We start from the raw sequence: 13,875 nt of genomic DNA, 5'->3' as shown, positions 1-13,875 counted from the left end.
CTATATTGTTAGGGCCTTTGTCCAATATCAAGCAGCTGTAGTTACATGGCCCAAAGTCTGGGTCCTCAATTCTTTTCCATTGGCCTATACTACTGTTTTTATGCCAGTAACATTTTTTTTTTCTTTTGAGGTAAGGTCTCACTCTAGCCCAGGCTAATCTGGAATTCACTATGGCGTCTCAGGGTGGCCTTGAACTCACAGCAATCCTCCTACCTCTGCCTCCCGAGTGCTGGGATTAAAGGCGTGTGCCACCAAGCCTGACCACATGCTATTTTTATTACTATAGCTTTAGATCAGGTATGGTGATGCCTCCAGAGGTGTTTCTTTTGCTCAGGATATGCTTGGATATCTGAGGCCTTTTGCTTTTCCATATGAATTTTGAGATCTCTCTGTGCTTCAGGATGGAGCATTCTTGTTGCTCTGCTTGCAGCTTGCCACCTTCTGTCAACTCCTTGCTGTTTACATGCTGGGTCCAGTGACTTCTTCTGAACAATCAGTAATATAGCAACTGTGATGAGATGTGATCTCCAAGGTTAGTTTTCTTTTCTTTTCTTTTTTAGAGACAGCGAGAGAGAAAAAGAGAGGAGAGACAGAATTGGCACGCCAGGGCCTCAGTCACCTAGTGGGCATGTGTGACCTTGCACTTGCCTCACCTTTGTGCGTCTGGCTAAGGTGGGATCTGGAGAGTAAAACATGGGTACTTAGGCTTTGCAGGCAAGCACTTTAGCTGTTAAACCATCCCTCCTGCTCCCAAGGTTAGATCTTCAGAGATTATGATGTCTTCCCGTGTAGTACTCCCTCTGATGCAGCCAACTGCCACCATGTGGTATGGGGCTGACAACATTCCTAAGGAATGGAACTCTGCCAATAGCTGCTTAGTGAGCTGGGAAGCAGATTTTTTCCTGGATGAATCTTCAAAGAACTGCAGCCTTAGCTGGCATCTTTTTTTTCTTTTCCCTGTCCCATTTCCCCTTTCCTCTCTCTATCCCCCTTTTGCTTATAAAGTCTCACTATGTAGCCCAGGCTGGCGCTGAAATTGTGATCCTCCTACATCCATCTCCTGAGTGCTGAAAATACAGTCTGTTCTATCATGCCTTGCACCTGGCTGATATCTTAATTGAAGCCATGGACAGGCTGTGAGCCAGAGGACTAAGTCACAATGTGCTAAAAACCTGAGTCACCAAACTACAAAATTTGTGTTACTGTGTGGCAAGCCACTAGGTTTAGGGGTAATTTGTAATGAGGTAATAGATGACACACATGCCGGCCTTTCTTCCAACCTTTCTAATTTCAAGTATTATACCTCAGCTCCAGAAGTTTCATTTGGTTCTTTTTCCTAGTTTATACTTCTCTTTGAGTTCTTGAAATTATATATACATATATATGTATATGCATATATATATACACACACCCACACACACATACACACATACATATGTATGTGTATGTATGTATGTTTGTAAGGAGAGAGAATGGGCTCACCAAAGCTCCTTGCTCCTGCAAATGTACTCCAGATACAAGTGCTACTTTGGACATCTGGTTTAATGTGAGTACTGAGGATTTGAACTCAGGCTGAACCCAGGCAGGCAGTCTTTGCAAACATTTGCAAACAAGTGCTTTTAACCACGAAGCCATCTTCCTAGGCCCCTTCTCTCTATACAGATATTAAATATTTTATTTATTCATTTATCTGACAGAGAAAGAGGGAGAGAGAATGAAAGAATGGGTGTGCCAGGGCCTCTAGCCACTGCAAATGATCTCCAGATGCATGCACCCCATTGTGCATCTGGCTAATGTGAGTCCTGGGAAATTGAATTTGGGTCATTTGGATTTGCAGGCAATCAATGCCTTAACCGCTAAGCCATATCTCCAGCCCTTCAATATATTTTTTAATAGCTATTTTAAAGCATATGTGCCTGATAAATCAGCCATCACTGCTGGCTGTGTATTTTTAAATTTTGGGTTTTTTTTGAAAAATTCATACATGCACATAATGTATTTTGATATTCACTCATTATTCTCCTTTATTCCCCTCCTACTCTCACTAAACCTCTTCTCCCCAACTAATCTCTTCTTTTCATGTCTGTTTTTTTTCTTTTCTTTTATTGGTTTTTCGAGGTAGGGTCTTAGTCTAGCCCAGGCTGACCTGGAATTCACTGTAGTCTCAGGCTGGTCTTGAGCTCATGGCGATCCTCCTGCCTCTGCCTCCTGAGTGCTGGGATTGAGGCATATGCCACTACACCCAGCTCTCATGTCTTTTCTGTGTGTGTCTCTCCAAGTTAAATTAGGGTTGTTTTCATGAGAATGAGTAGGGAGTCATTTACTGGACTATGAACAATTTACCAGAGGCTATACCACTCAAGAAAGTAAGCCCTCTCCCATAGCAACCATTAATTTCCAATAAACTGCTCTGGGAGGAGGGGGCGCCATGAGCTCCTCCCTAATCAATGATGGAATGTTAACAGGCCCAATCTTGTGCAGAAAGTCACAGTTGCTATGAGCTCATGAGTTTTAACAGCCACATCATGTCCAGAAGACAGTGTTTCACAGCACTTCTCCAGATCTTACGTTCTTTCTGTCCCCTCTTCTGGCTCTATTAATTGATTTCTCTCCTAGTTATGGGCTACATTTTCTGTTCATGTCCTCCTCGTTGTTTTTTTTTTTTGGTTTTTCGAGGTAGGGTCTCACTCTAGCCCAGGCTGACCTGGAATTCACTATGGAGTCTCAGGGTGGCCTCGAACTCACGGCAATCCTCCTACCTCTGCCTCCTGAATGCTGGGATTAAAGGCACGTGCCACCACACCCGGATCCCTTGCTGTTTTTTTGAGACATGGTCTCATTATATAGCCCAGGCTGTTCCCAAACTAAAAATCCTCTCAAGCACTAGGATTACAGGTATGTGTCACCATGTCATGTCCAGCTTTAAATATTTAACTTCTGATGACATTCTGTTCTGGACACATTCATGCTTTCCATGTCTATGAAGAACAACTTGAAATCTAAGTACCCTATTTATTTATGAAAACAATTTAGAAGTTGTGCATAGTGGCTCAAGCCTGTAATTAGCACTTGGGAAGCTCGGGAGGAAGACTGCCATGAATTCTAGGCCAGGGCCTCAGATTGAGACCTGGTGGTCTCAAAAAACCAAGAAACCAAGCAGGGTGCAGTGGTTCATGCCTATAATCACAACACTTGGAGCCTGAGGTAGCAGGATCACAGTTCGTTCAAGGCCAGCTTGGCTACACCGAGTGAGATCCAGGTCAGCCTGGGCTATAGGAATGAGACCCTGCCTCAAAAAACAAAAACAAGACAACAATCACATCGCCCACAAAACCCCAACCAACCAACCAAATCCAAAACCTAAAATAAATAAAATAAAAATTTGAAGCTTGCCAGGAGGCAAGGGGAAGTGAATTTTCTCCATCATTTATCCAGCTAAGACATCTTTCACAGTTTTTCAGCAGGGAACAGTTTCTGTCTCTATACTTTTCTTAATTAGGGTCTTCTTATATGAAAAAAAAAAATCAAGAAAAGAATGAGGACAAATGGTAATCAAAATCTAAGAAAAGGGCTGAAGAGATTGCTTAGTGGTTAAGGCACGCATAGCTGCAAAGCCTAAGGACCCAGGTTCAATTCTCCATGCTCCAAGCACATGGTGGCACATGCAATTTCTGAGGGCTGGAGAGATGGCATAGTGGTTAAGGCACCTGCCAGCAAAACCAAAGGACCCAGGTTTGATTCCCCAATACCCACATAAAGCCAAATGCACAAGGTGGCACCTGTGTCTCGAGTTCGTTTGCAGTGGCTAGAGGCCCTGGTGTGCCCATTTTCTCTCTCTCTCCATCCCTCCCCTCTGTCTCTAATAAATAAATAAAAATAAAATCTACAGAAAAATCTAGGAAAATATGAATGTATGCATTTTTTCACTATACCCAGATAATTATTTTGTTATTATGGGGTTATAGATGTGCATGACCACACCCAGCTTTTTTCTTGGGTTCTGGGATGTTGAACTTGATAAGTCTATGGCCCTAGAGGCCCTAATGCTTAAGTGGCAAGCACTCCTAACTGCTGAGCCATCTCCCTAGACATTAAAAAAAAAAACCAACTTTATTTATTTACTTAAGAGAAAGGGGGGAGGAGGAGGCAGACAGAGAGAATGGGTGCACCAGGGCCTCTAGCCACTGCAAACAAACTCGAGACACAGGTGCCACCTTGTGCATTTGGCTTTGTGTGGGTATTGGGGAATCAAACCTGGGTCCTTTGGTTTTGCTGGCAAGTGCCTTAACCACTATGCCATATCTCCAGCCCTCAGAAATTGAAGTTTATTAATCTAGTGGAAAATGAAGAACTGAGTGTGACAGTTAATCTCTGGCTGAAACCTGACATGATTTAGAATCACTATGAGATAAATCTCTGGGCATGTCTGTGATAGACGTTCTAGATTAGGTTAATTGAAATGGGAAGGACTACCTTGACTGTGGGCAGCACTATTCCACAGGCCAGGATTACCGAAGGTTGAAAGAAGAGCCTGAGAGGAGCAGGAGCATTCATTGTTCTCTGCTTTCTCACTGTGGATGCAATGTGACCAGCCATCATGTCTTCCCTGCCACAATGGACTGTGGTTTCAAATGTGAATGCTCACAAATCCTTCCTTCCTTATGCTGCTTTTATTTGTTGTAGCAACAAGAAAGTAACTATCTCAGCAGCAGTCAGTTTTACTTATAGATAGACATTCTATACACTGTTTCCCAAAGCCCCATGAGTAACTCAGTAAGTGATGAGTTGGAGGTGTGCATCCTGCTCACCAACTATCTGGCCTCCACAGAGAGCTTCCTGTCTCCTTAATACACCAGGTTGACCCTTCACAGACCAGGAACTCCAGAGTCCAGCATGCTGGCTCCATTAATCATGTACCAAGATTAAATAGCAGTAGCAGTTTAAAAGCTCTTGCCCCTATGGCCTTGAAAAGTTCGTCACTGTGCCTCCATGTCCCTTTAGTCTTGATGACTGCAAAGAGTCATGAGCAGTGACATAACACTGAACAGGAGCGGCTGCGTTTCCGGAGGGCACAGCTGGGAGCATCACTACGTATGCCTAGTGAAAGTCAATGACAGTTCACGGTGAGGAGGGCAACAAATGGGACACATGCAGGGTGGCTGAGTGCACAGTGGCCTGTTCAGTGCTCTCGGGCCCCTGTGAACTGTTCCTAAGACATGGTAATGGCCTATTTAACAGCAGCTGTAGCTTGAGATTACAGGAAACTAAAGTGGGTCAGGGAGTCTAAGAATGGAGCTGGCACTTGATGGCACACATACCACCATGCTTACAATTTTTCTCCACCGTTATCCTGTGCCACATCAGGTCTTTCCCTCCCACACTCTTGCAGAAATTGAGGTGGTCCCCTGGTTGCCTAAACCCATCTCCTGGGCAGCTCCCTTGTTTGGGAAGGAGATGATAAATAAATCAAAGCGCACTAAGCAGCACTTCCGCAGGCGCGCACCTCCTTCATGAACGGGCACCTCATCAATCACACTATTGTCTGCTTGAAAGGCGAGCCTTGTAAATGTCATATCCACTCAGGCCCAAGGAGAGGCGCATCCAAATGCAGCAAGGAGTTTTAATTGGATAGTGTAATTAAACTAAAAAACCCCAGCAGACTCCCTTTGACAGCCTAGATGAAGACCCCTTTTAATAGGGCCAGGAAACATATCTGTTAAAAGGACGAGGCTCCTGCTTCTGATTGTGCTCCAGAGTGCTCTTAGAAAAAGGCAATTCAATAACTAGGGCATTTAATATGGTCAAGCCTGTTGTGCTCTGTGATCAGACAGTACTTACCGTATTTGATCTGGAAGTTATGAAATAAGTCCCTGTCAAGAGAATAAAAGCAAAACACAGCTCACCTCCCTAATGTATGGAGAGCTCACACCTCCTGGGACTTGAATGAGCCCAAGGCTGCACTGCAGTCCACTGGGGTATAAGCATAGGCACCTTAGCTTCCAGGGCCTGTAGTGTGCCAAGATGGCCACAGACCCACCCACCTGGCCTTCACTCCTCTTGTGCACATTCTCAAGAGTATCTAAAGAATAGGATTTTTCCAGGTATCTGCTTCTTCAGAAACTAAACTGAGGTGCTATGTCAGAGAAGAACTGATGTAAATGGTCTCTGATGGAGCTGCCTCTGTCAAGTATTGAAAAAGAAACTAGCTGGTCAGAGGATTTGCTGTATGGCTGGGGTTGCCAAGTTGATTTCAGTAATGAGCCTTATCCCTCTGACATTCTCCCTGCTCTTTGTTGTACAGGGCTGGGGATGCAGCCATTCAGAAAGACACACACACACACACACACACACACACACACACACACACACACGAGGTATGCAACCTCACACACAGGTTAACAGTTAGTGAGAACATGTGAACAGGTTTGCATCTGCACAGGGATGTCTTTCAAGCAGCCATGACAATCCTTTTCAGATGGAATGCCCATGTCCCAGGATAAGCCTGGGAGCCCAGCACTGGCTAAATCAAGAGTCTCTCTGAACTGGGGTTCTGGTGGAGCTCAGGCGTGAGGTTTCAGAGCTTTTCTTCCAGAGCTTTCTAAGTCCAGATGGATGCTTTGTTTTACTTACACAGATCTCAAAGTCGGTTACCCTGGGCTCTCAGACAGATTTTTTTTTTTTTAAAGGGTGGTGAAGAGTTCATTTGATGACTGGTTTTGCTTTCCCATAAAGCTTGCTTGGAGCTCTGTTTGCAAACCTTTGAACATTCTTGATATTGGTCTTTCACTATGACTTGATGAACCCATTAAGACCATATAAGTGAATACATATCATCTATGAAAACTGGATACTAAATTAAACCATCAAATACCTTTAGGTTTAAATGAAAACTACGTAAAAGCATTTCAGTCATCAATTTGGCTATCACTTCTAGCTAGTATGAATTCTGCTGGAAAAGCTATTTTCGTGCAGATGTGGAATTCAACGGGAAAGACTGACTCCTGTACCAGCATCAATCAAAATGTCGACTTCCCTGGCAGCACTCAACAGTAAGGCAGGTTCAAAGGTCACAGGATAAAGAAAAAGCCAAGCTCTGGTTCAGCTCTAATATCTCTTCGGTAGAAGTCTTGCAAAAGTACCCCTTCTGTATTAGCCTGGCTTTCATTAATCTTCTTGCCATCTTCTTTAACTAGTCATGCAGAACCGCTCGATAGCAAGACGTATAATGGGGAAGGCCCTGTGCCTATTACCGCGTTAACATTCTCTTAAGCCCAGTGCAACAATGGAACAGGAGGCAGAGGAGAGCTGCAATGCAGGGTCCAGCGTGGGCAGTTCAATCACAGCCTGGCTTACCTATGTACTCTGACCCACAGACACAAGGGGCCTTTGTGTCTAACGGGCTTGACCATGGAGGTTGCTGAAGACCACAACAATGCAGATCTTTTCTATTGAAGCTAAATCAATGTGGACAAATCATTACTCAGTAGCTTTAATTTAATTAGTAAATTAAATACACTACTTTATAGATCTTGTCAAGTACTTATGAAAAGAAAGATTCATTTAAATGGTAGGTCAGCTCATATAGCTCATGGTCTTAACTGAATCTCATCTCTAATATCCATGAGGTTCTTTCTATTCACTAAGATCAAACCATATCCTGCAGCTGTGGTCAGCTCATAACTCCAATGAGTTTCTATCTGGGGCTCAAACAATTTTGGACCAAAACCAGAACCAAATATGATAAATAAAAAATAATCTCTCACCAACATAACTAGTATTGACGGAATCAGATTTCCTTTAAATTATACAATTGCAAGAGGGTGTAATCAGGTTATTGCTATGTTGTTGCTTCCTTAAGGTTTTATATTATCTATACTTAATTGAGATACAGAGCTCTTTTCAGCTATAAAGACGACAGCTACTTTATTAAACCTTAAATCCAATTTCCTAATGATAGGCTGCTTCCTTTAAAGATGGTGAACCTGCACAACCTCCTTCTTATGATACCAGACCTGGTGTGGTGGAGTCCGTACCTAGACACAGTCTGAGGGTCCTGTGTGATACTAGTTTCACAGAAAGGCGTTTGTTTCAGCATTAGACTTAGAGGTGTATACTTTTAAAAGAGTCTACCACCCAAAGCCTGTGTCTACATCTGTGTAAGGGTGCAGAGTGATTTTTCTGAGACAATGCAACCATGGCAGTTTCTGACATGGAAACATTCTCCTCTCCTGTGTGCTACACATGGCCTGGACCAGCTCAAAGGAATTAAAATTAATTCATTTTTAAGAGGTTTGTGGCAGTTTTCAAAATAGCAGAAGAAACCCTGAGGAGTGACAAGTCAGACTGAAAAATCACCGATTTGAATAATAATGGCAGTACGCTTCCCTCAAGAAATTATTCTTAATTTCTCAGGGCTCAGGATACACAGATTTTCTTAACTCTCTGAGAGTCTGTACTTATATGTGCAATTTTTTTTCAGGCATGTATCTATTTAGTCATTAAGTTCCAGGTCCTTAAACACTCACAGGGACAGAGTAATAAATCTTCCCTCTGAGAACTGGCCTACGAGGGAGAAGTGAGGGTACAGGGAGAGCCACAGAGCTGCTGCTGGGGAAGCCTGGCTGCTCTGGCTCCACAATCTACGTAATTATGTGTTTCACTGCAGGCCTGCTAATGCTCAGTCCCTTTGCCAAGTCAGCTATTCACACACTTTTGGGATATGGCATCAATTAAACCCGAGTTGTTTCTTATGACGACCAAATTAATGGTTTGACAGTGGCTTTCTCCATAAACACTAAAACTGGCTATGTTTGAAGGATTTAAAAACCATTTCTTTTCTGTTCAAAATTCTGACAAACATGTCTCAAGTAAGACTGGGGACAACTTCATTATACTCTCAACACTTAATGCCTTTTTGTAAAGAAGGCTGTTTAATAACACGTCTGCTTTGTTTTCACACTTAAATTATTCCACTGGGTCACACGTACCAGTCTTCGGGAAGACACTTGTGTTATGAGAGATAAAAACATGAAAAAGGAAATATATTGCAGAAATCAAAAACCTTATCTACTTCTAGACGCTCTCTCTTTGCCATAATTCATTCAAGAAGGCCCCAAGAATAATTTTTGATGTAAACTCAGCTACAAACATACATCACTATGCTGATAAAAATCACAGGCTAAACTTATGAAATATAGTGACTTTCATTTCTTTAGTGCTGTTAAAATAACTTTTTTCAAAGGTTCAACAGACACAAAAGATAAAAAGGGTTACCATTAATCCTTTAGGGAAAAAAAAGAGAGAAAAAGAAAAAGCAGCAGCCCCATAGATTAATTCTGTGGTCTGATGATGATGTGAGGATGAACTTTATAGATTAAGTCACTGAATTAATCTGGTGAAGATACTGGAAATAATAAAAACACACAGTATCAATCTGACTCAATGAATACAACCTTGTTTGGGCACTTTACAACATAAATTATGTGGAGTTCTGACTTTTAAATTCTGGCCTTATTAAGTCAGCCTCAAACACTCATTGTGGACAAGTGCAGGCACTGTGTTGGGGATGAGGAGAAAGAAAGTATGGGGAAGCTGGATCAACAAGCTTACTAGGGAAATACACACCCTGAAACAGTGTGCTTATGTAGAGGTCTGAACAAACTCATGGGGCAACAGATGGCCTAGCACTGGCCTTGCTTCTTGAAAGATGTGTGGCTTAATGAGGGGCTGTGAAGTGTCTGTAAGTCAGAGGGAGTATCAGGGTAGATGGTGTATTCCAGATATCCAGGGGGCAGAGCAGCAGGAGCACAAGCTGCACTGTGTGCACATACTGCATGGTGACTGCAGCCCAAATTCTACATGGGAGATTCTGGGCTTCGAGGCCTGAGCAGTCAGTAGTTTTCAATGTCTTCAAAGGCTGCGCTGAGGAGCCTAAATTTTATTCTGTAAGCCTGTAACTTAAATCTTTTTTTTTTTCTTTAAAGAACTACAAAAAAATTCCTTTACCTGTGAACTTCTTACATGTTGAGTTCCAAAATAGAAAAAAGTAGGGTTCCTTACATTGAAAGAGAGTGGGGTCTTATGGCCAGTTCTGACACACACGTACACAAACAATTGTGTGCAAGCCATAGGCCCTTGGCAACACTTGAACTCTTAAGAACATTATTTGAAAAACATTATTACCAGTGAAAGCACAGGCTGTCAGGCATGTGCACAGGGCAATGAATTATTTTGTTTAGGAAAGTCTAATTTCTTGATCTCTTGAGCCAATGGGAGAGACAAGGAAGCCCCTGAAAGACCCATGTGCATATTTTCACAATAAGCCATTGGTACATCTGGAGAAAGAATACCCTCGAGACATTGTCAGGATGGAAAGGACGGCTATGTCTGCTCTGTGTCCTTGTGGCTGAGAATGTGGTCCTATATACATGTATGTGTAATAATCACCCTTGATCGACTGACCAATGGAGTGATGGGAGGCAGGTGACTGTGAATCTTCCCTTCCTCATTGCTTATGGAGTCACATTCACACTTTCAGGGCCTGAACCCCAGCCTTTCTAGGCAGTAAGCAGGGAGTAAGAGGGAAACCCAAATTCTCTATTTGGTTCTTTTACTAATCATTCACTCCAGCTTGTCCCTTTAAGCAACACACAGGTTTTACTTTACTACTCAGACACATGGAGACATTATAAAATGTCACTCTTCAAAGCAGCCTCAGCTCCTGAGATAAAAGATGCTAGAACAGTGATAGTGGGTGGGGCTAGGAACAAATTTATACACAGTAGAGGGAATCCAGCAGCTTTGGGGCCCCTGGAAGTTGGAGCCCGAGCAGTTCCCTCATGGGCCTCTCTTTTAACAGCTGATTTGCAGCGTTAGAGCCTTACTAGGCTGCCTAGAATGGTGGGGCAGGGGCAGGGGCAGGGGCAGGGGCAGGGATGACCTCACTCCTCTCTCAGCACACCACTAAGTTTTCCTTTCTTGCCAAGCTGGAGCTAAATTGAAAGGAGCTTTGTCACAGCTTGATTTGACAAGTAAGTTAAACTCCTGCCCATATAGAGGGCCACGTGGCATGTGTCCAGCCCAGGATCCCGACTCCAGTGTCATCTATGTGTTCTTAATGCCCCTTAATAGGACTGAGCTTCTGAAGATGACTGAGCGACTAGTCTAAACACTATGCTCAATTACTTAAGTGTAAAAATACAACATGCCCCAACTGTATGTGGCTGAATGGCTGAAGTGGAGGAATGCAGCCCAGCAACAGCTCTTTTGTAGGATAGGAGCTTAGGTAGGAGCCAGTGGTCATGCAGCTGCCACCTACCTGGGGTGCTGGCACTGCTGGTGTTGTGGGTATCCAGACTAGTCTATAGCCACCACAGGATGTCTCCTACCTTCCCTGGATTTGTCACGGAAGAAGAATAGGGCCAGGGTTGACTGGTCAAGTCCCTCAAATGTGAACAGGAAAACAAAGGGAAATGAGGGGTGCAAACTCCCAACTGGAATGTGCCCCAGTGTTGGGACTGTGAGGGTCTCTGCTGCCATCAAGATGGAACAAGGATGGGGGCTGTGTCAGGCTCTGGGCACCATAATACAATCCTGTTTGATTAAAAGAAATTTCGGGTAATGAATTAAACAGACCCAAGGAAAAAAGGACACGGTGGCAATATATTCTCTTGGCACCCAGCACACAGAGGAGAAGAGGAGAAGAGAGAAAGGAGACATAAATAAAGGGACTACTCACTGGGGCTTTTTTCCTCAGCAAGGTCACAGGCACAGAGCAGGTCAGAATCGATTGAGATGGGTTTCTGCTTAATCCAAAACTTAGTGCTGGCTTTCTGATTCGTAACAGGGTCTATCTCTACTTTGTCTCCAGAGATACCTGTAGGGCCAAAGCAGGGACAACAAAGACACTATGAGGAGTGGAAGGTGTCAGTGATTTCAGTGTGATTACTGGACCTGCTTTATACATCAGAAAGAAATAAGCACAAGTTCTTGTTAGGATTTCAGGGGCTGTTAGGAGCTTCTTCCAACAGGCAGAGCCTATAAATGGCACATAAAAGTCATAGACTGGCTTTCTGAGTGTGTGAGCTGTGGCGTGTGTACACATGAAGGTATTAGAAAACATGGCTTCAGATATAATACAGAAGTTAGATAAAACTGTTAACAACATTATTTTTTGTGTATGTGTATATTGATGTTTTATGCGTGTGGGTGCACATATGTGCATGTGACAATGGTGGCTAGAGGTCAATGTTAAGTGTCTTCCTTTATCACTCTACTGTATTTTCTTCAAACAGGTTCTCTCACTGAATCCAGAGCTCACCAATTTGTTAGCTGAGGTGGCCAGCTTGCTGCAGAGATTCTTATGTCTCTACCTCCCCAGTGCTAGGACTGCAGGCATGTGCCACCAGCTTTTTACATGTGTGCTGGGGATACAAACTCAGGTTCTCATGTTTGCATGGCACACACTTTACTCACTGAGCCATACCCCCCGCCAGTAACTATATTCTACATTGTAATGCAATAAACTACAATAGAACATTTAAAAGAAGTTTGGGTCCCTTGTTTTTTTAAAAAATAAGATACTAAGTGTTAGATTAGTATCACTTATGCCAAAACAGCTAAGCTACAATGGAGAGTTTCTGATGTGGAGGATGCCACACAATGAACACAGGGTGGGGGTGTGTCAACAAAGAGTTTCTGATGTGGAGAAGCTTTTACACTGAACACAGGGAGGGGCTACATGTATCAATGAAGTTTCTGATGAGAAGCTTACACAATGAATACAAAGCTGGGGGATGAGTAGACAGGGGTATTATATCACTTCTGTGACAGTAAATGTTTACAGGTTATCACAGGAGGGGCAGGTCTTTCACACAAAACCTTGAAGGACAGATTCAGTACTGACTATGAGCATTATGCTACAAAGGCTATTTTATATCAGGAAGCCCTTGTGTTAAATATTGGTACTTCAAGTTTTCTTTTCAGGGCTGTGAGAGAGACAGTGACTGGGAGAAAGGTAGTCCTGGTTTGGAAGGCATCCTTGAGTAAATACACTCTGCACTTCAGAGAAGCCCAGGCTCTGCTTAACACCTCCATCCAGACTGGATGGCCTCATTCATTGAAAAGAGGAATTTGTTCATCTGTGCTCTGTAGTGAGCCCATACGGGGCCTTAAGAGTAATTAACTTAGGCCGCAGTTTAAAGGTCAGGGTCAAAGTGAAAAAATAAAAAATAAAAAGGCAGTCAAGATAAAAGAAATAATTAGAAAAATCAATTGCACATACAGCAACAGAAAACACACTCAGGATGAACAGACTTCAGGAATTGGTGAGCAAAATACAAGACATATTAGAAACCCCAAAGAAAAGAAATAGTACAAATATGCCTCCACTAAAACACTGATGTGCACACAACTGCCAGTCTGGTGGCAAATTTAAAATTAGAAAATATAAATATAATCCTTGTGATGAGGTGTGCCACTCTCTCCATTTACTCTGAACCCAGGTTAGACAAAGGCAGAAGCCTACGTACAGAAGAGACAATGAAGCAGCAGCCACTTAACCCTCGTCGACATGTATGATCTCTGGTAAAGATGAACTGGCACTGGTTTATTAACCGGATGCTTGGGTTGTTATTGGACACATCCAGGAGCTACATATTTCCCTGAGGAATGATGCTATGTGTCCAACTGACTCTGAATGCTCAGGTCTAGATGATTTCAAGAGGGTGAGGTTTTGGAGGACCAATTTTGTTATATTTTACCTAAAATAGTTTACAACTATCCAGTTACACTCTTGCTTCCAATTGGCCATTAACTGTTAGAAATTTCTATAGTTTCCTGAAAGAAAAAAGTACTTAAGCCACGGTTGTAGTTAAT

General features: G+C 42.9%; 1 protein-coding gene across 6 annotated transcripts in view; it reads right to left on the bottom strand.

The window, feature by feature from the left end:
* Mapkap1 (MAPK associated protein 1) overlaps positions 1 to 13,875 on the bottom strand; it is a 282,174-nt gene that overhangs the window by 18,252 nt on the left and 250,047 nt on the right. For 5 of the 6 annotated variants that reach the window (XM_045157076.1, XM_004662807.2, XM_004662808.2 and 2 more), the window contains one exon: positions 11,738 to 11,875. The exons of the other annotated variant lie outside the window; for it this stretch is intronic. In XM_045157076.1, the coding sequence (XP_045013011.1) occupies positions 11,738 to 11,875 (138 nt within the window). The remainder of the gene's footprint in view (positions 1 to 11,737; positions 11,876 to 13,875) is intronic. 6 annotated transcript variants of the gene reach the window in all.

Source organism: Jaculus jaculus, chromosome 1 (genome assembly GCF_020740685.1).
Source record: "Jaculus jaculus isolate mJacJac1 chromosome 1, mJacJac1.mat.Y.cur, whole genome shotgun sequence".
In the NCBI taxonomy this organism is placed as follows: Eukaryota; Metazoa; Chordata; class Mammalia; order Rodentia; family Dipodidae; genus Jaculus; species Jaculus jaculus.
The sequence above is the reverse complement of the archived record's forward strand: the minus strand, read 5'-3'. Positions and strand labels throughout refer to the sequence as shown.